Genomic DNA, 20,033 nt, shown 5'->3' with positions numbered 1-20,033 from the left:
TGGCTTGGTAACATCAATTTCTATTAGAACTCTAGCAAAGGAAACTCTTAGTTGTCTTGTAGTACATTCATCAGAACAAATTGGTATACCAAGCAAGCTACCAATACGACTAAGAGTTTCAGGACCCCAGCAATTTAAAGGTAAGTTTGGGAACTTAACCCATAATGGAACAGTTCTCAAAATCTCAGCACCAAAATCAAATTTAGGACTCCAAGGCTTAATAATTGTTGGTTTTCCCATGAACATATGCGGACCAGAGCAAAGAATAGTATCCTTATCACTAACTGAGCAACAATTAATGATAAAATGCCCATCGTCATGCCAAATAATGTCTGGTTTTTTCACATCATTCCATTGTTGAGCTATAAAACGATGAACAGCAGCAATAGTAGGATAACTAGCATAGTGCCCGTGCGATGCACGATTTATAAATCAAATTATTAAACCCGTAGGAAAAATAAAAATAAAAATAAAGGTAATTCATTTACTATTAAAGGACTTGGTTACTAATTGTCAATAAAAAAAAAGTTAAAGAACGTTATTTGAATAGTATTTTATGTTATTTGAATTTCTTTTAATTTTTTATAATGTTATTTTATTAATTGAAAAATAATTGAATAATACTCCACATAGCTATATAAGAAGTTGACTAATTTATTTATATCTCTCGTTGAGAAAAAACTAAAATTTTCTTATCATACCATTCGCATCAGTAGCTACAATCAATCTAATATATACATGTTTTATTTACCCGTCGTACTCATTCAATCTATAGACACAATAATAACCTTACATTTGACCTACCAGAACATATATTTTTCTAAGTTAAGCATTGTGCCAAAAACTATATATTATATAATAGTCATATATATAACCAACAGCTGATTAAATATAGTATACAACACAAATACTTCGTATATAGGTATGGATACTAATAATTTTATATAAATAAAATATACAGAGTATATATTACTAAGATTTATCCCTACCTTAATTATAAAATGGTTAACAAAACTCTTATAATAGTGCATGGACATTTATACATCTAAAAATGTTCTTTTTACATATATTTTCCCCCATTTAATTTTAAAAGCCTTAAAATTGTCTCTTGAATTCGCTAAATTGATTTAAAAGGTTATGTTTATTTCAATATATATAGCCATTTACTATTTTCATTTCCTTTTTTTTTAATTTTTCTATTTAGAAATTATTAGACTATTAGGTTTCGTCAATATCTTTTTACCGTACAATAACTAAATCAAAGTCACTCAACTAAAGTTTTGGACATTTCATAGCTACACAACATCCAACACATTTAATGATTACATGCAAATAATTTTAATAAAACTACGCATTCGATATAAGTAATTAAACAATTTAACTATAGATTCATTTTGATAGGTTTATATCTTTCATATTAACAAAAATTTACAAATGTTATTATTATATTTTGAAAAAAAATTTAGACTTTGGAGTTTTGTATAAGATAGATTTTGGATAAGTTAATTCCCGTCATATATGCATTGAGTTTTGGGTGTTCTATCCGCTTCACCCTTTGGGCTAATCTAGATTTGAGGATCTGTTCTCGGCTATTAGGTTTCACTCCCCTTCCGATTGTTGCAGGGGAGCAAACACAGGTCCTCCCTACCAAGTGTAGTCACAATCACCACTACACCAATAACCAAACACTTGGTATGGAGGACACGTGTTATAAAATATTATATTATATGCATATACTTTTTTATATTATAAAAAATATAATATTATATACACATACTATTATAGTTAAAAGTATTATTATGTATAAAACAACATAAATTATTGCACATGATTGTTGTATATCTGGTATAGTACATGAGCAATGCACTATTTTTAAATCAAAATGTTAGTTTTTCTGAAAAAAAATTCATAAGTAATAGCATTGTTAATACGAATATTACAATTTAAAACACGAGTAATAGTTATAATACTTTTATATCTATCCTTTTTCCGTCAAATGTCTAATTCAATTTAACTTTTATTCTTCTTGTTTAGATTGGTTATTGATTAGGTTTTTTTTTTTTTTTTTTTTTTTTTTTAAATGCAAGAAAAACAAAAGGTCATTGTAAAAGACATTTTATAGAAAATAAAGGCCAATTAAAATTAAATTTTTGAACAAGATTATGTATTTTATTCCAAGACAACATTGCGGCTCAGCATTCATTATTTGTCAAGGTGTACAACAAACCATAAAAGTAATTTTTACACTATTTTGTATCTTTATCAAAAACTTTTGTATTCAACCGATTACTTGAATTGAATTTAGGATAACTTATAGACTATTTTGGGTAACTTTTATCAATAAAGCATAAGTAACTTTCATTCATTACAGGGTAGCTTTTATAATAGGTGCACAATATTTTATTGTACATCTGATTTTTTTTAAATGTTTGTATTGATTTCATAATTGACGTCAAACTAAGTTCTATCGATTTTATTTAATTTTCATAAAAAAAAATATTAGCCTTTCAAAATACGAAATATTTGTTTCCTTAATTATGCCACTTTAATCATATTGCTTCAAATTAGTTATTATTTTTTAACTTGACTATAAATTTAATTTTCATAAAAAAAAATAATATTAGTCTTTCAAAATACGAAATATTTGGTTCCTTAATTATGCCACTTTAATCATATTGCTTCAAATGAGTTATTATTCTTTAACTTGACTATAAATAAAGATTGGAAAGACTTTATGGATTATTTGTAGTATTGGAAAGTATATATTTAATTATAAAAAAAATTAAATCAATATTTATGTTAGGAAATCATGAAAATCTTATACATGTATAGAAACTTGCTTTTATTGTTTGAAGTTTAACAAAAATAACTATGCTTGAACATGTAAACAGTAATTATATAGATATATTTTATGCTTAAGATAAGCCAATGAGAGAGTGACATTTGTCATCCTCACATTGAGGCGCTTGTCTTTTAGTATAATATATAGATGAAAACAATATAGAAAACTAAAGCATTAGACCATTTCTGATTACCTTCCATAAGTTCAGAATCCTGCAGCTGAGCTACCTGTTTCCCATTTTGAACCACCGGGGCAACAAAGAACAGGGGAGCTCCCTTAGCAGTCAACTTCCCAGAGAATGAGCTAGGTCGATCTTCACCATCCTTGTGCAAGTTCTGTTCCGGGGGAGGTATAGAGTGAGAATCGGGAACAGTTGGTTCAGATCGATGAGCAGCAGCTCCAGCATCTAATGGAACAGTAAACCCAAAAACCCTAGGTAATGTTTTATTGGAAATCAAAGATACTGGTCTAAAAATGGCTTCAGCAAATAGTGCAATAGTTTCAGCATCACTCCGGGGAATAGAACCACAAGATGGATTGACCAGTGCCGGCGCCGGAGTGACAAGCTCATCTACCTCCTGATTTGGGCTTGGAACAAAAGTAGAACCTGAGTTTCGCAAATTCTGCAAAATTGTATCTAAAACTAGATCAGTAGGATTCCTATGTTGTACTTATTGAGGTGTAGAACTATTCTGCTTCTTCTTCTTAGCCATCGGAGATCAAGATTGATGAAGAAACCGATCAAAATCGAAGAACCATGGAGAAAAGAGAGAAGAGAGAAAGTCAACGAAAGTCAAACCTCAATTCCCTCCTTGATTTAATTAGCTTCGTTACCACAGTGACGTTGTAAAAGCCTACGAGCATTCGCTCCTGCATTTTTTAAACCAAATGGCATGACTGGATAACAATAAGTACCCCAAGGGGTGATAAAACATGTCTTTTCTTCGTCTTCTTTTGCCATTAAAATTTGGTTGTAACTTGCGTATCCATCTATAAAGGATAACATTGCATGTTCAGCTGTGTTATCTACCAATATATCAATATGCGGTAGAGGAAAATCGTCTTTAGGGCTAGCCTTATTAAGGTCCCTAAAGTCGACACACATGCAAACTCGTCCATCCTTTTTAGGGACTGGGACGATGTTCGCTACCCATTCTAGATAATTACATACGCGAATAAAACCTGCGTCCAATTGTTTTTGTACTTCTTCTTTTATTTTTAACGCGACGTTAGGTTTCATTCGTCAAAGTTTTTGTTTTACTAGTTTAGATATAGGGTTCAAGGGAATGATATGTTCCGCAATTTCCCTATCAATTCTAGGCATGTCCTTGTATGACCAAGCGAACACGTCTTCGAATTCTTTGAGCGTCGATATGAGGGTCGATCGCTCTTCCGGATTTAGAGTTAAGCCACTTTTGACTTCTCTTTTGTTTTCATTAGTTCCTATATTGATTGTTTCAGTTTCTTCGATGATAGGGTTCTTTTGTTCTCGTTCATTCATTAGTTCAACCAACTTATTAATATCTTCATTAGATTTATTTTTATAGCATTCGAAAGATTCAATAGAAGGCATATACTCGGAAATAGAGCTCATATTATTAGAATCAAAAGAAAGTACATTAAGAGAAGAATCCTTTTTGGGATCTTCGTCCTTAGAACTAGAAAATAAAGACTCAGTAATGGGCACAAGGCCTAGATTCTCAGCTTCCCCAGAGTCTATAATAGATTCGTCGTCCGATTTTCAAACATCTTCCCTTTCCCTGTGACGATTTCTAGCTTGTCGCCTTTGTGATTGGTCCACTTGAAAGATTTCCTCCACCCATGCTCCAAGGTTTCATTAGAAGGGGTGATCAATGAAGTTGGGTCAAACGCTTCATCTTGGATGGCATTTTGATTGGTCATCGCAGTGACATGATTTTGTTCTAGTCCAAATAGCAAGTTAAATGCTTGCTTATCATAGCACCCTGAAATTAGGTATTTTGATATAACGATACTAAAATCGTCATCCAAGAAGTAGCAATCATGAAATATTTCGAATCCAGGGTTCTTGATTCCTTTCAAAACTAGTGGTTCTGGAAGTCATAGCATGGGTAGTCTTCTCCCTCCCTAATGAATTTTCCATTAAGGGTTTGTTGGTAGGATGGGAGTAAAGTGAATATCCCTTTTTTGTTGTTGTCTCTACGTGCTTTGTTTTTTACATCGCGAGACTTTAATTCTTCTTTGGTTGGTTTATATCCCAATCCAAAGGAGAAGCTTTTCTTTGGGATAGGAAGTAAGAAAGATTTCTTCATTCCTATTCCTAAATGCTTCCCAGGAAAGTAACTACTCTTGAGTAAGATGTTGTTTACTATCCGGGTGGAATATGGATCAAGCTTGAAAGGTTCTTCCAAGTCTTCTTCCATTTCTATTTTGTAGATTGGCTCCGCGGCAAATCCCCACAGGTCCTCTTCATCATTATCGTGGTTTATTTCTAAGAGTGATTGATCATTTATTGCTATTTTAAGTGGAGAAGCATGTATAGTCATAGGAAGCCCTTGATAGTTCAACCTAATAATTTGATGAAGTGAGGATGGTATCGCACCAAGCTCAGGTATCCAAGGACGTCCAAGTAGAAGGTTGAATGTAGGTTTTATGTCCATAACGTGGAATTCAACCATCTTTTGTATTGGGCCTGTGGTAATTGGTAGCTTAACAGTTCCACACACCGATCTTCTCGAATTGTCATAGGCCCTAATGCTTTGTGTTGTTGATTGAAAATATTTTTCTGGATTAAGGCCTAAATATTTTGCACTTCGCAATGGGCATACATTTAAAGTTGACCCATTGTCTACCAAAGTTAGAGGGATGTTGTATCCCTTGCACCCTACAGTTAAATATAATGCATTGTTGTGGGTAGTGTCTTTTGAAGGCAAATCATCATTAGTGAAAATGATTGATTTGTCAGATTTCTCGCTAGTAGGCAAGCTAATGAGATCTTGAGGGGTTGTGTCTGTGCTTACAAACAAGCCATTAGAGCATTCATAAGAGAATTCCTATGTTCTTTAGAAGTACTTAGGAGTTCCCAAATGCTAACATTCGCCTTAGATTGGCGAAGTTGTTTGACCAATGGATCTTCCACCTCACGTGGAGGTGGTATTGTATTTTGCATTTGACTTTGAGTTTGATTTTATGTGGTCGAAGATCCATTTGGTGGTGGTGCTTGGTAAACTCGCCCAGAACGAGTTAGATGATCTATCTCGCTTGGATTAGTTGTAGGACTCATAAACCAACTTTCTTCTATAGTCTATGAGCGTGCCTCCATTTCAAGATGTTCCATGAGTTGAGCTTGATGCCATTGTTCATACAAGCAGAGATTTTATAAGTCTTGTGACTTCCCCAAGAAATGATCTCAATCATGCGCTCTAATTGTTTCATTTTGTAAACAAGATGGAGGTGGGACGGCGGCATACATAGAGACATATAAATCTTGAAAGTCGTCGTCTCATAGTCCACATACTTCATAAGTTGCCCCTATGAGTATTGTGGATAAAGGTTCTCCTATAGGTGTGATATAGTTCAAAGGATTGAACCACTACCACAAAAATGGGAAAAAGTAACACATAATATAGAACTGTTAAGTTGAATAAGCGTTCTCCAGAAATATATAGAACGCCTTTGATAGAAAATTGTGTTATAAGTTAAATCAAATGGAACGCCTTTTTTATTGAACCGTTCTATTTGATTTTACTATAGAAAAGTAAATAAATATTAAATTTGACTTTATATTATAGGATGGTGTTATGAGATAAGCGTTCTATTTGGTTTTAGTAATAAAAAAACGCAGTGGGCGTGCAGATTCCCGTGAGGCCAAATATTTAGTTTTTGTAAAAAATTAACTCTAACTAAAATAAAGCCTATGGCATTTTACCAAAAGGGAAAAAGGATAAAATAATAAATAAAAAAAGTAAAAACCCTTTGACGTTGAAACTCCAAAACTTCCTCTCAACCTCCACGACTCCACCTCCATAACTGCAATTCTTCTCCACCGTTTATCCACCGGCTGCCGCTTCTCCGATCCTTTCCAATTCATCAATAGGCGCTTCTCATCTCAGAAACATAGAAGCCAGGTTCGTTATTTTTAGTATGATTTTTATTTTACAAATACGAACCCTATGTTATTGGCATGTTAATTAGTTTACGATTAGCGAGTTTTGAGATGATATTATTGGAATTCTTGCTGTTAAACAATGAATTATGAGCATTAGTTCCATTTATTTCGGATTTTCGGCATTATTCATGTTTTTATCGAGGGTGATTCTGTTTAATTGCAATTAAAATTGGGTGCATGAATATATTGTGATGAAATCCTTACATTGATCTGAATTTCGAAATTGAAAATTATGATACTACTCTACTGTATTAGTGTTTTTTGTTTTTATTGAATTGCTGGAAATCATGTGAAGGAGTATGCCATGAGTAGATAGTAATCGATTGTACAAGGGACAATACTCTGAACAAACAAATGAGTATACGAAAACTAGATTACCCACTTAATTATAATAAGTTTAGACACTGAGTGTCAATCAAAATTTTTACTAGTAGGAATGAAATTATGAACAAACAAATAATAATACTAAGTAGATTCTCTTAGATTAGAGAAAAGTAGAAAATAATGAAACTTATATATAGAAAAGCCTTGTAGTAGCAATAGTATAAGATGATAAAGTATAACTAAGAACAACAAAGAACTAACTAACTACTCCTAAGTAACGCATCAAACTAATAAAAAAGTAATGGACTATAAATAAAATTAAAATTAAAAAGAGTTTAAATATTGAGGGGGTTACACTATTTTACAGCACATGAGAGTTTGAATGATATTAAAATTATAATTAACTTTAGTTTTATTGATAAGGACTCAATGTCTTTGAGTTCATATTTATCTTTATTAACATATATTACACTTTTTTTATGTATAGATTCATGTTTCTCGTTTTATTTTCCAGTGTTTTGAAATGGATAAAAGTTGGATTACAACCAAAAAAACTCGGAGACCCAGAATATGATGCCGGGGTTGTCGAATTTATTAAATTTGCAGTTACGAATAGTGAAGGTCGTGATGTTATTCTGTGTCCTTTCCATATCTGCCATAATCTTAGTTATCACAAGGTTGATGTAATACTTGCTCATTTGAGTAAATGGGAATTTGATCGAACATATACTTGTTGGTATCGCCATGGAGAAAGTAGAGTAGGAACTTCATCAATGGGTGAAAAAATGGATAATTCTAATGTTCATGGTGAATATGAGGGTGATAACTTAGATGACATGATAGATGAATTTAAGGAAAGGGTTGAGAATGATCCTGATGTGACCATTGAGGATTTGATAAGTGATTTCGAGAAGCCCTTATATGGAGGTTGTGACAAGTACACAAGATTGTCTGGTGTACTTAAGTTGTACAATATAAAGGCGGGTCATGGCTAGACAGATTTGATCTTTAATGCATTACTTGAGTTTTTGATTGACATGCTTACTCCTAATAATGTTTTGCCGAGTTCTACATATGAGGCAAAAAAAATATTGTGTACAATGGGCTTGCGTTATGATAGAATTCATGCTTGTCCTAATGATTGCATACTGTACCGAAAAGAATATGAATCTCTTAAGAGTTGCCCTCAATGCAATGTCTCAAGATACAAAATAACAGAAGGAGTTCCAGCTAAGGTGTTACTGTACTTCCCAATTATTCCAAGATTCAAACGTATGTATTCGAATCCTGGAGAGGCAAAGAAATTGACATGGCATGAATTTGGGCGGAAAAAAGATGGATTACTTAGACACCCAGCTGATTCTCCACAATGGAAGTCTAATGATGACAAATGGGATGATTTTGGTCGTGAAGAACGAAACCTCCGCCTTGCATTGTCTACTGATGGAATGAATCTATATGGCTCTCTAAGTAGCACCCGTAGTACTTCGCCAGTTATGTTGGCCATTTACAACTTGCCTCCCTCCTTATGCATGAAAAGAAAATACATAATATTGTCAATGATAATTCCTGAACCAAAACAGCCCAGAAATGATATTTGTGTGTACTTGGCGCCTCTCATTGGAGATTTGTTATTGTTGTGGGAGATGGGGGTGGTAGTGTTTGATGCTAACTGAAATTTTTTCAATCTGAGAGCATTATTGTTCTGCATAATCCAAGATTTTCTAGCATATGGTAATCTTTCAGGGTATAGTGTCAAAGGAACCGCTCCTTGCCCTATATGCGAAGACCATTGGAAGGGAGAGTATATGAAAGGATCTAAAAAAACAGTCTACTATGACCATCGCCCATTTCTTCCTTGTGATCATTACTATCGAAGAATGAAAAAGGCTTTTACTGGAAAACAGGTGTTTGCTAGCCAACCACATGTCTCTTCTAGCCTTGAAGTGTATGAAAAGGTTAAATACATTCGAATTACATTTGGCAAGTTGAAGAAAAATAAAGATGTTATTCCTAAACAGGGGTACAAGAAGTGTTCGGAATTGTAGCGCCTTCCTTATTGGAGATTTCTCTATGTACGACATTGTTTAGATGTGATGCACATTGAGAAGAATGTATGTGATAGTCTGATTGGCACTTTATTAGACATTAATGGTGAGACAAAAGATAGTAAAGGTGCTCGGTTAGATTTAGCAAAAATGAAGATTAGAAGTGAGCTTCATGCTATTAAGTCTGGAGACCGTTCATATTTACCTCCTGCTGTGTATACACTATCTAAGAAAGAAAAGACAGAGCTTTGTGCATCCTTAGCTGGGGTAAAAGTGCTTGAGGGTTTTTCTTCTAACATATCATCTCTTGTTTCAATGCAAAATTTGAAACTTGTGGGTCTTAAGTCTCATGATTGTCATGTTTTGATGCAATATCTCCTACCTGTTGCTATTCGTTCTATTTTACCGAAAAATTTGCGATATGCCATTATTAGGTTATGTTCTTTCTTTAATGCAATATATAGTAAAGTCTTTAATCCTAGTGATTTGGAGTCTATGGAAACATAAATTGTTGTCATTTTATGCCAACTTGAGATGTATTTTCCCCCGGCATTTTTCGATATCATGGTTCATCTACCTATTGACTTGATTAGAGAGATAAAATATTGTGGTCCCGTGCATATGAGAAGTTCATGGCCTTTTGAAAGGCAAATGAAAACATATAAGGGATATGTTAAGAATCTTTCTCGACCAGAAGCTTGTATAGCAGAGAAAATGGTATATGAATTAGCTATTGAATTTAGCGTGGAACTTCTTGGAGATATGAAGACAATAAGGCTTCCAACTTCTTGACACAGCGGGATATTAGATTGTAAAGGAACTATAGGTCATAGAAACAGTGACTTGTCTCGAGATAAATGGCGTATGGCACACATATATTCTTCACAATGAAGAGGAAGTTGTACCTTACGTCGAGCGGTATATGAATCTTTTAAGGAGAATAATTCAGAAGGCTAATCCAAAAGCAGTAGCTGCTGAACATAACAAATCATTTTCCATCTGGTTCAAGAATAAGGTAATGAGAGAGCTTCAAGTTTCATCAAGTCTGATTTCAGATCGTCTTAAAAGTTTGGCTTATGGACCAGATTTTCAAGCCACTTTTTATTCGGGATATATCATCAATTGTTGGAATTTTTTTACAAAGGATCAAGATTATAAGAGTACTATGAAAATTAGTGGGGTATCTTTAGAAGCAGAAGCAATGCATTTTTCAAGTGCGAAAGACAATCGTCCTGTTTTGTGTAAAATGCAATATTATGGGGTAATTAAAGAAATTTGTGAGTTACATTACTCTGATTTTTCTGTACCCGTGTTCTGTTGTAAATGGGCTGATAACAACAATAATGTTGTCCATGATGACATGGGGCATACTTCAATGAATCTTCACAAGATTGGTCATAAGGAAGATCCTTATATTTTAGCTTGCCAAGCTAAACAAGTTTTCTATATGACTGATCCACCTTATAAGAGAAGGTCGATTGTTATAGCACCAAGACCTCGCTATGCCATTGATGAACATGATGACAATGTTGATTTTGAGGAAAGGCTCGGGTTAAATGATGATGTTGTGAATGATGATGTTGATGCCGATGATTCATTAACATATGTATGCAATGATCACGAAGAAGGGATTTGGGCCAATAACAAAGATGGTAATACTAAAGGACCTCAAAAGCGGCGTCGTTAAACAAAGTGTCCATAGAAAGTTGGCAAGGCTATGGATATAGAGGAATTAGAAGATCATTTGTGATAACCTTAACTCTAAACAGAGTTTTGGTTCTTAATTTCTTATATTAGTGCAGTAGCTGGATTATTTGGTATGTGTACTTAATAGTTATTTTATAATAATCAAGTTTTCATTCTTCCCATAAAAATTCCTCTAAGAAATTAATGTTTCTTGTAACCAAGTAAAGTTAATATCCTAATGTTGACAGGTAGTGCTATCATGTGTACGTTTCTCTTTCTTTAACTATTTATATTAATTGTGCTTAAACCTCATAAAATTTTCTATTTTCACAGGTTGATGGAAAAAAAGAGAAAGCAAATAAGTTCCTCTCAAGAGACCGCTGAACGTACAGTTTGTACGGTAGTTGGAAAAGCAATACAAAATGGCACCAAAATCCCCTTACAATGGAATCATAGGAAATTGCCTTGTGGGGATCATAAAGCTACCTTTGCTACTTACATTGGCGTAGTTGCTCGCCAACGAGTAAGTATCAATTATAGTCACTGGGGAAAACTTCCAAAAGAAGTCATCGATGAAGTTTATAATTTTATTACGGTAAGAAAGTATGTTGGTTAGCTTATGTTAATATAAGCATGCATTAATTTTCACATTTGATTATTGTGCTATTTTATTGTACTAGTCTTGGCAGGCAACAGTAACTGCACCTTGCCATCCTAGCTGCTGCAGCAGTCTCGGCAGGGCAGCAGCTGCAACCATCCCAGGCCAACTTCAAGAACAATGCATAGAGTTCTGATTTCTAGCACCCTTGTAGCTCTATATGTTTTTCTGTGTTTTGTGTCTGCTGACAGCAAGTTTTCTACGTAAGATAGAGTGTTCAGATTAACACAAAACAAAATCCATTCATTTAATTTGAAGTACCCTATATTGAATCAGCTTCATTCCCTTATCCACTCTAATTAATTTTAGAATCCTCCTTTGTACTGGAAGAATCTAAACCATCAGTAATCGGTGATATGTGTCTGATAGTTTCCTCACTTAGCTCTCTTTTTACCATGTCTAATAGTTGTTCATTTTTTGTTATATAGCTCTTAATGATGAAATTCATTACGTGCTTATATTGACTTATGCAGAAGGCTTTCATAGTACCAGAAGATCGTAGAGGATATGTGCTAAAGCAAGCTTCAAAGAGGTGGAGAGCATTCAAGTTTAGATTAAGGAAAGAGTTTATGTATGAATCTGATGAGGAGGGAAATATCACAGATGTGATAATATGGACACCACCTCAATTGTATCCATGGATAACCATAGATGACTGGAAAATGTTCGTTGAAACCTATACTCATCTTAACTTTAAGGTAATCTTCTAATACTTTACATTAAAGATACAAGTTATTTAAGGTGTAATTGTACACTAACTTTATGTGTATCATATGTTAGAAATTAGGTGTTGTGAATCGAGATAGGGCTAAAAAAAAGGAAGACTTCTTATCGTGGAGGTCGAAAGGGATACTCGTATTATGAGGATGAGATTGTAAGCCCAGAATACTCTATGTTATTATACCAACGAATATAAATAAAATAGTAATTTGTTGTAAATACTGATTTTTCAGGCAAAAGAACTACAAGAACAAGGAGTCCAAGTTGCTGATGTCCCTCGCCATTTGGTTTGGATCGAAGCTCATTCTAGAGAAGAAAAAGGAATTCTGAAATTTGACAGTCCTCCAAATTTGGAAATAGCTCAAGCGATTGTAAGAATTTGAATCTATCTTTAAGTTGGAACTCATACAAATATAAAATCATGCTAACAAAAACCTTTTTTATGTCTACTTTAAATTTCAGAAAGCATTGGAGGCTCAACATAACCAAGGAAAAATTGATGCTACGGGTCGAAATGATATATTGGCAAGAGCATTAAAGACACCTGAGCATGATGGTTGTGTTAGGGGTGTTGGAGGAGGTGCTACGAACAAGGAATACTCTGGATACAACAAGCCAACACCCCCTAACCAGTTGCAGTCCGAGCTCAAAGAAGTCAAAGAAAAACTGGCCAATGTGACCAACACTCAGACTTTACTAATGTCCTTTATTATGTCTAATTTTCATATGACTTCTGAGCAATTGCATCAACTTCAGCTTGGTAGTTCAAGTGCCCATATAGCAGGGGGGTTTGATGGCAACTAAGAATTTTATGGTGGTTCATTTGGTGAATTACTTAACAGTCATGGTTTTAAGGCAACACATTTGGATGTGTCAGGTGATGAGGGTGCCCAATATGCAAGTATGGCAACTCAAGGAGTTCAAGGTTTTAATTTCCAACTTGCCTCAAATCCTCATCATCCTCATCATCATGAAGATCAACTGAGTTATACCAAATAGCATGGCCAGATCCCAAGCGTGATATTGAGAAAGAGTCCGTGTCTGAAAAATCATTCAATCCAAACCTTGAATCTCAACCTGAACTGTATACTACAAATCAAGCTTTCCTCGAGGTAAGTATATTTTATACGTGGATTATGTACAAAATTAGGCCATTTTTCTAAAAATATATACCATTTTTCAGTTTTCTTATAGCAATTCGTCAGTATATATACATAAAACTAATAAAGTGCATAATGGATACAAATGTGTTTATGCATCTAGGGTAACAATGATTGTTCACTTGCAATAGAGCAAGCCAATGGGATACAAATAACTGCCATTGGACAAGTTTATATAGGAAAGGAATCTAAAGTTATCAAGCATCACTTCAACCCTATATCGAGTGGTCGCTACCGAGTTTGTATTAAGAAAGAAATTTATGCAACTGCACCTTTGCCGTTTCCTGAGGGAAAAATCAGATTAGTTAGTGGAGGAAAGAATCATTTTTTATTATGGCCAACTCACTTAGTTTTTCCCATAAAGAAGGTAAGATATTGTTTTTTAGCTAAAATATGTTTATATATAGTACAAGGATGATACTAAGTTGGTTTTGTTATTGTATTATACGTAAGGTTGATAAGCAATCTGTAAAAGAGCTCAATACACTTTCTACTCAAATGCCTTCATCACATTCATCATTCACCAAGCGTGTACTTGCTCCTATCGCTCCTGAGGAAAAGCTGAAGTTGACTACTACTTTGATGCGAGTTTGTAGGAAGCTAGCCGTTGAAATGAAAAATGGTGGGAAAACCATACCTATTAGAATACCGAATAATGTATTTTATAATGAGCAGGATGTTTGCATTGATTATGAAGATATGCCAGATTGGTGCTATCAAAGAATGATTGGAGCAAGTCACATCTCAACTTTTATGATGTAAGTATGCTAGTAATTTTAATTTGTAAACCCTTTTTTACCAATTTTTGTTAACTTATTGTTTTAAATTTTGTTTCTAAATATACAAGGCATCTATGTGAGATGGTCCATACACAAGGTATCTCAGGACTTTTATGGATTTTGTGATTCTAATTTCATATCACTACAAACTCCAACGCAAGAAAACGAAGATGATCGATGTGACTATTTGGTTAGGGTATTTGCATGCAATAATGCATGTAGGGAATAAATTTCAAGCGTTAAACCCCTAGCTTGAACCCCACTATGATCATACACTAAAGTACGGTGGCGTCCAAAAGGGAAGAAGATAGAGCAAAAGAGTCGCCAACAATTTCTAGGAACTTGTAAACCGTTCATGAGCTGAAGGTTACACCCCTTAACGATCCAATAGACCGTCAACTCTATAAGGTCTAGAACCAAATAAGGGTTCGGGGATGAAATTACACATCCAACCTAAAAGAGATTGAATCTGCCCTAATTAATAAGCCTCTACTTTATTCTGATCGTATTCATGTGCGCTTTCTAATTAACATACAAGCAATAGGATTAACCCTAAACCTGTTTATCTATGTTGGTTGAATATTAATGCACAAATAAATTATTATTGGCGATCACTTGAAATTATAATCACATTAACCCTAACAAGATTATTAAATATCTTATTAAGCGTGATTACAAGTATAAAATTCCCTTTAAACATGCATAAAAGGCGTGATCAAGCAATAACAATAAAATATCAAACAACATAATAATAATCATGACAATAGAATTATAATAAACATCATAATCATAAAATCATAATCATAGCAATCATAATTAATAATAATTATAATAATCATAATAACAATAATAATAATAATAATAATAATAATAATAATAATAATAATAATATTCATGTTAAAGCATATAATAGCAAGATCCTAGGCATGATACTAACAAAATTAATGACAAACCCTAGCATGTCACTAAGCAATAAAAATCAAATCTTTAACCCTAACATGATACTAACAATCATAAATATTAGGAAGACGTAAGAAGCATCGCAAGAATCATAATAAATGTTAAAATTACCCTAGACATGATACTAGGAATATCATAATAACAATATAAACATGATTTCTACATCATAACATCAAAAAATCAATTAAAGCACTTACTTTGATGCCTCGTACCTTTTTCTAATAACAAAAAAAACACGTTAGTAACTTCAAGGAAAATAATAAAACAAAACAATTAAATTAAATAATTGAAATAAAGATTTGAGATCAAACCCTCAGAAATTAAACCTTTCACGTCTAGAGCGAAGGAAACTTCGAATATGGCTAGGTGTTTCTAGATCTAATGAATGCGGAATTTTGTATGTAAAAACAAAGTTTAGAAAAGAGAAAGAGAGAGATGAAATAATCAAGAAAACTTGATGAGAATTGGTGAATGATTAAGAGAGTTAGAGAATTAATGATTGTGAATGAAAACTGATTGTAAGTGAATTCGTGAGAATTGGTGAAAATTGGTGAATGAAAACGGAGTTTTTAATACGTTTTTTATAGAGAATTCAGCCAAAAAGATAAAATATAAAAACAGAGCACTTGGCGCACGCAAAACGAAGTTGGCGCACCTAAAACAGAGCTGGCGCCAGCACCATCTAATTGACGCCAGGCGCCAATGGCTAGCACCAGGCGCCAGGCGCCAATCTTTTATAAGAACTTTGCTACGATCGACAATCCATGTCTTGGAATATAACTCTTGAAAGCAATCCACCTTGGAAAAATTTGCCAACGCTATGCGACAATCCTTTTGGGAAAATATCGCCACAATTGACAATCCGCGTCTTGGAACATTTGCAAAAAAAAAAAAAAAATCGACTGACAATATGAATGACAATCCACATTTGAGGAACTTTGCCGAAATTTATGATGAATAGAGACCTACAACAATCCTTTGGGAAATTTTGCCATAGGGAACTGAGTGTATGACAATCTAATCTCGGAAAACTTGCCAATGAGCCGATGAATGTATACAATCCGAACTTGAAAAAACTTGCCAATAAAGAAGGAGCACGACCATCCACGCTTGGAAACTTTGCCAGAGATGGCAATCCAATCTTGGAAAAATTGTCGTTTAAGAAGAATGCGCGACAATCCATATTTGGAAACATTGTCGTTTAAGTGCTTGCTTTTGAACCGATTGTAATGAGCCAGTGTTTTAGGCGCTTAAGCTAAGTGAGACGATCTTTCGTCAGGTTGATCACTTATTGCAATTGTAATCAAACCGACTACTTAATCATGTCAAATTACTTATAGGGGCTAACTGGAGTAACAAGTAACCCGAAATTGCTGTATGAGGTCGAAATCACCTTTCTGAGAGGCTTCGAGCTCTGTCATTGTTGAGATATTTCTGGCGCCAGGAATTGGAGTAGGGTCCTCCCTATTCTGCTGCACTTGTATTTATTTTGACTATAGAACTTTGCCAATCTTTTTAATTATCTTAGGGTTGACCTAAGGTCTAGCGTGTTTGACACATTGACTTGACATGACTCAAGGCATGAACTTGACTCGATATGATTGACTGACTTGAGGTTGACTCGACTGAAATGACACGTGTGACTCATGACACGTGTCTGCATTGTAATGTGATCGTGCGACTCGAAAATGCAAAAAAGCAAAAATTTTCCGTCATTTTTGTGGATGGTACCGACTTTCTCCCGAAAAAGAAAGACGCGAAAAAGAATCGAAAATTTGAAGATGCATGTTGAATGAGCTTAGTCAAATGTCATTTGATACTATCTCTCAAGGTGCAAGGATAAATCTATCCTAGGCTATCTCAATGGTTGACTCCATGATGAAAGTATTTGGGTAACTTAGGCACGGAGGCTAAGTACTTCATAATGCGTGATGCAATGATGATTATGATATGTGATGTTGATATGACAAGGCATGCTTCAACGTTGTGATTTCATGACAAAGGGTTCCTAAGGGAAATATATTTGGTCATGTATGCGTGATGTGTGTGATAGTGACACTAAAGCTAGGCCGCAAGAGCTAAGTGTGTGAAAAGATATGTTAAAAGAGTCAGATGGTGGTGACTCTTAGGCTAGGTAAGCTAATGATATAGGGATCAAGCCCCCAAGTCTAGATCTAAGTGAATAGGGATGAGCATAGGAAATCCCTTGATATGATCATGGTGTAAGTGTGTGAATTTGAATATAAATGTATTTTTATTACGGCCGCACCTCGATGTGAGGTTGCCTACGTATCCGTTAGGAATTAGGCCGAACGTAGCTCTAGCCGAACCTCGTACAAGTGTGTATACCTCAAAAAGGTCTTTTTTAAGGGTTGTAACGTGGTTAGGCTAAAGGCTGAAGAAGAAGGGGATAAAGGCTCAAGACCCTAGATAAGCCCCCAAGGTGTGCAACCTCGTTTATGAATCTTTGTATTTTGTGCTTGAGTTCCTACTCTTTTTTAGCTCTTTTTGCTTTAGCATTTATTTTATTTTAATAAGTATGGGCAATCCCGATCATGTGGTCTATCACTCACTTGGCATTCATGTTTCTCAGGCACGGTACCGAGCACTCGATAAGAGACGCAATCTGAGACGTGTTCATATCAAAGATATTTTCATATCAAAGACATTGGAACACTTACCCTTTTGTACACTTTTATGATTATTTTTATTTTTATTTTTTGCTAATTTAATTTTTTGAATCACTCAAGCCTTTTTTAGAATTGCATAAGTTACACACCATCCCAAAGGTTAGGTAGATGTAGGTTGAAAAAAGATGGGTCTATCGTTAGACGAGGCTCAAAGTGGTTTATGAAGGAAGAATTGTAAATTTTAAAAATGAAAGGTGATATGATGTGGCTACAAGGGTGCCTCAAATCATTGGTATACCGTGTGCTTAGTTCGACATGGAATTTTTTATTTTTTTTATTTTTTTGTAATGCAATGTAATAAAATGATCATATGTAAGGATATAAATACTCATTTTATTAAAAGAAAAAGAATTAATGTACAAAATTAATCTAAGGGAAAAGAAAAGGTGCGTATGCTAGACTTATTGGAGAAAGGGTAAATAAAAAAGAAATAGAAAAAAGAGGTCACGAAATCTTGTCGTTGAAGCTCGCCTCTTGTCTTGCACCATTCGTCTCATCATCACCCAGTTTTCTCGCTAGCTAGAGGCAATGGGATCTTGTTTGCTTCTATGAGATCTTGAATGAGATTTTGAAACCTGTAGCATTCGTAAGTGATATGGCCGCGCCCTCGATGGTACTTGCAATAGGAGTTTGGATTCCATCTCGAAGATCGATTTTCTAGTGTTAGATCCTCGATAGGGCCAATAGGTTTGATTAATCCTCGATCATAGAGACAATCGAAAGCAGCATCGTAGGTCATTCCAATGGGTGTGAACTCTTGCCTGGGTTTCCTTTTAGATCCTTGATTGTCCATGGCTAAGACACCATTATGGTCAAAGGTACTAACATTATTACTAGAGTGGGCGTTTTCGGAAGAAGAAGGATTGTCGTTCTTCTTTCCTTTCCAGCCACCGTGGTTACTATTGTTAGTAGTTTTTTGCTTTGCGAGGTCGTCTTCGATTTCAATTCCGATGTCATAAACGGCCTTGAAAGTATTCAAGTTGTGTTGATATTTTAAGTGCCTTGAATACTTTTCTTGGAGATTCTTGATAAACATCCTCACAGAATCCTTTTCAGTGGGGACCTCAATCATCTTGGCGGAAGTTTCCCTCCATTTATTAAAGAAAGAAGTAAAGCCTTCATTCTCATTTTGTCTTAGTATCTCAAGTTGTCTATGATCGGTTTCAACTTGAATATTGCATTTGTATCTATTAACGAAAGCGTTTACTATCGATTCCCAGGTAGAGGTTTTCTCCTTGTCAAGGGAGAAGAACCATTGTTGGCAAACGGTTTCAAGAAATAAATAGTGGGAACAGAGAGGGGAAAACCTTCTTATCAATACCCTTAATGTTCATTATAGTTTCGGAAGCTCTTAGATGAAAATAAGGGTTATCAGTTGCATTGAATTTAGGGATGTCAGTGGCATTGAACTTATGCGGAAGAAGTTCCTTGTCTAGCTAGACCCCTTGTGAACTCATGCCCTGAAATTTATAGTCACTAGATAGCTTGCTCAAACTTTCTTGCATGAGGTTCATTTGTTGTTGCTTCACGGGATCATCGATCTTGAGTGTGAGTAGCTTCAGTGTCTCAGTCACGGTAAGCAATTGGTTCCTAAGCTCATTGACTTCTTCTTGGCTTGCCATTATCTTCTTAGCCTTCCTCTTTTGTCGAATCGGTTTATCAAAAAGTGAGACTTGAATAAAGAGGTTGTCCTTGATTAATCGCCCTTCTCTCCTCGACCAAATACTGTGGAAAAGGAATTTGGGGATATTTATTGTTAATTATTTGACTCAAGCTTTATTCAACATGCAATGGATGGAGGAAGTGAAGAAAGATTGGAATAGGATGTGAAAGAAGATGATGTAGATGGAGGGATATGAAGAATTAGGAATAGAATGTGCCCTCAACTCAAATGACGGAAAAAGACCGACTCATGCACGAACCTAAGACATGGTCATGGTGACATATACTCAAAGTGTATGCTAATAATAGTGAGTGTAGATGGTACGTTAAGACTCGTGTCATGACCATGTGGGTAGA

The 20,033-nt window shown here is 34.7% G+C and overlaps 1 protein-coding gene across 1 annotated transcript; it reads left to right on the top strand.

Moving 5' to 3' along the window:
• Nucleotides 1–6,510: 6,510 nt before the first annotated feature.
• Nucleotides 6,511–11,363, top strand: LOC110704329. Its single transcript, XM_021882120.1, has 2 exons — nucleotides 6,511–6,948; nucleotides 7,828–11,363. Exon 2 carries the CDS (start codon nucleotides 10,284–10,286, stop codon nucleotides 11,046–11,048), a length of 765 nt encoding a protein of 254 aa, XP_021737812.1. The 5' UTR covers nucleotides 6,511–6,948; nucleotides 7,828–10,283; the 3' UTR covers nucleotides 11,049–11,363.
• The last annotated feature ends 8,670 nt before the right edge of the window (nucleotides 11,364–20,033 follow it).

Source organism: Chenopodium quinoa, unplaced genomic scaffold, assembly GCF_001683475.1.
Source record: "Chenopodium quinoa cultivar QQ74 unplaced genomic scaffold, ASM168347v1, whole genome shotgun sequence".
In the NCBI taxonomy this organism is placed as follows: domain Eukaryota; kingdom Viridiplantae; phylum Streptophyta; class Magnoliopsida; order Caryophyllales; family Amaranthaceae; genus Chenopodium; species Chenopodium quinoa.
This window is presented reverse-complemented; position numbering and strand designations above follow the sequence as displayed.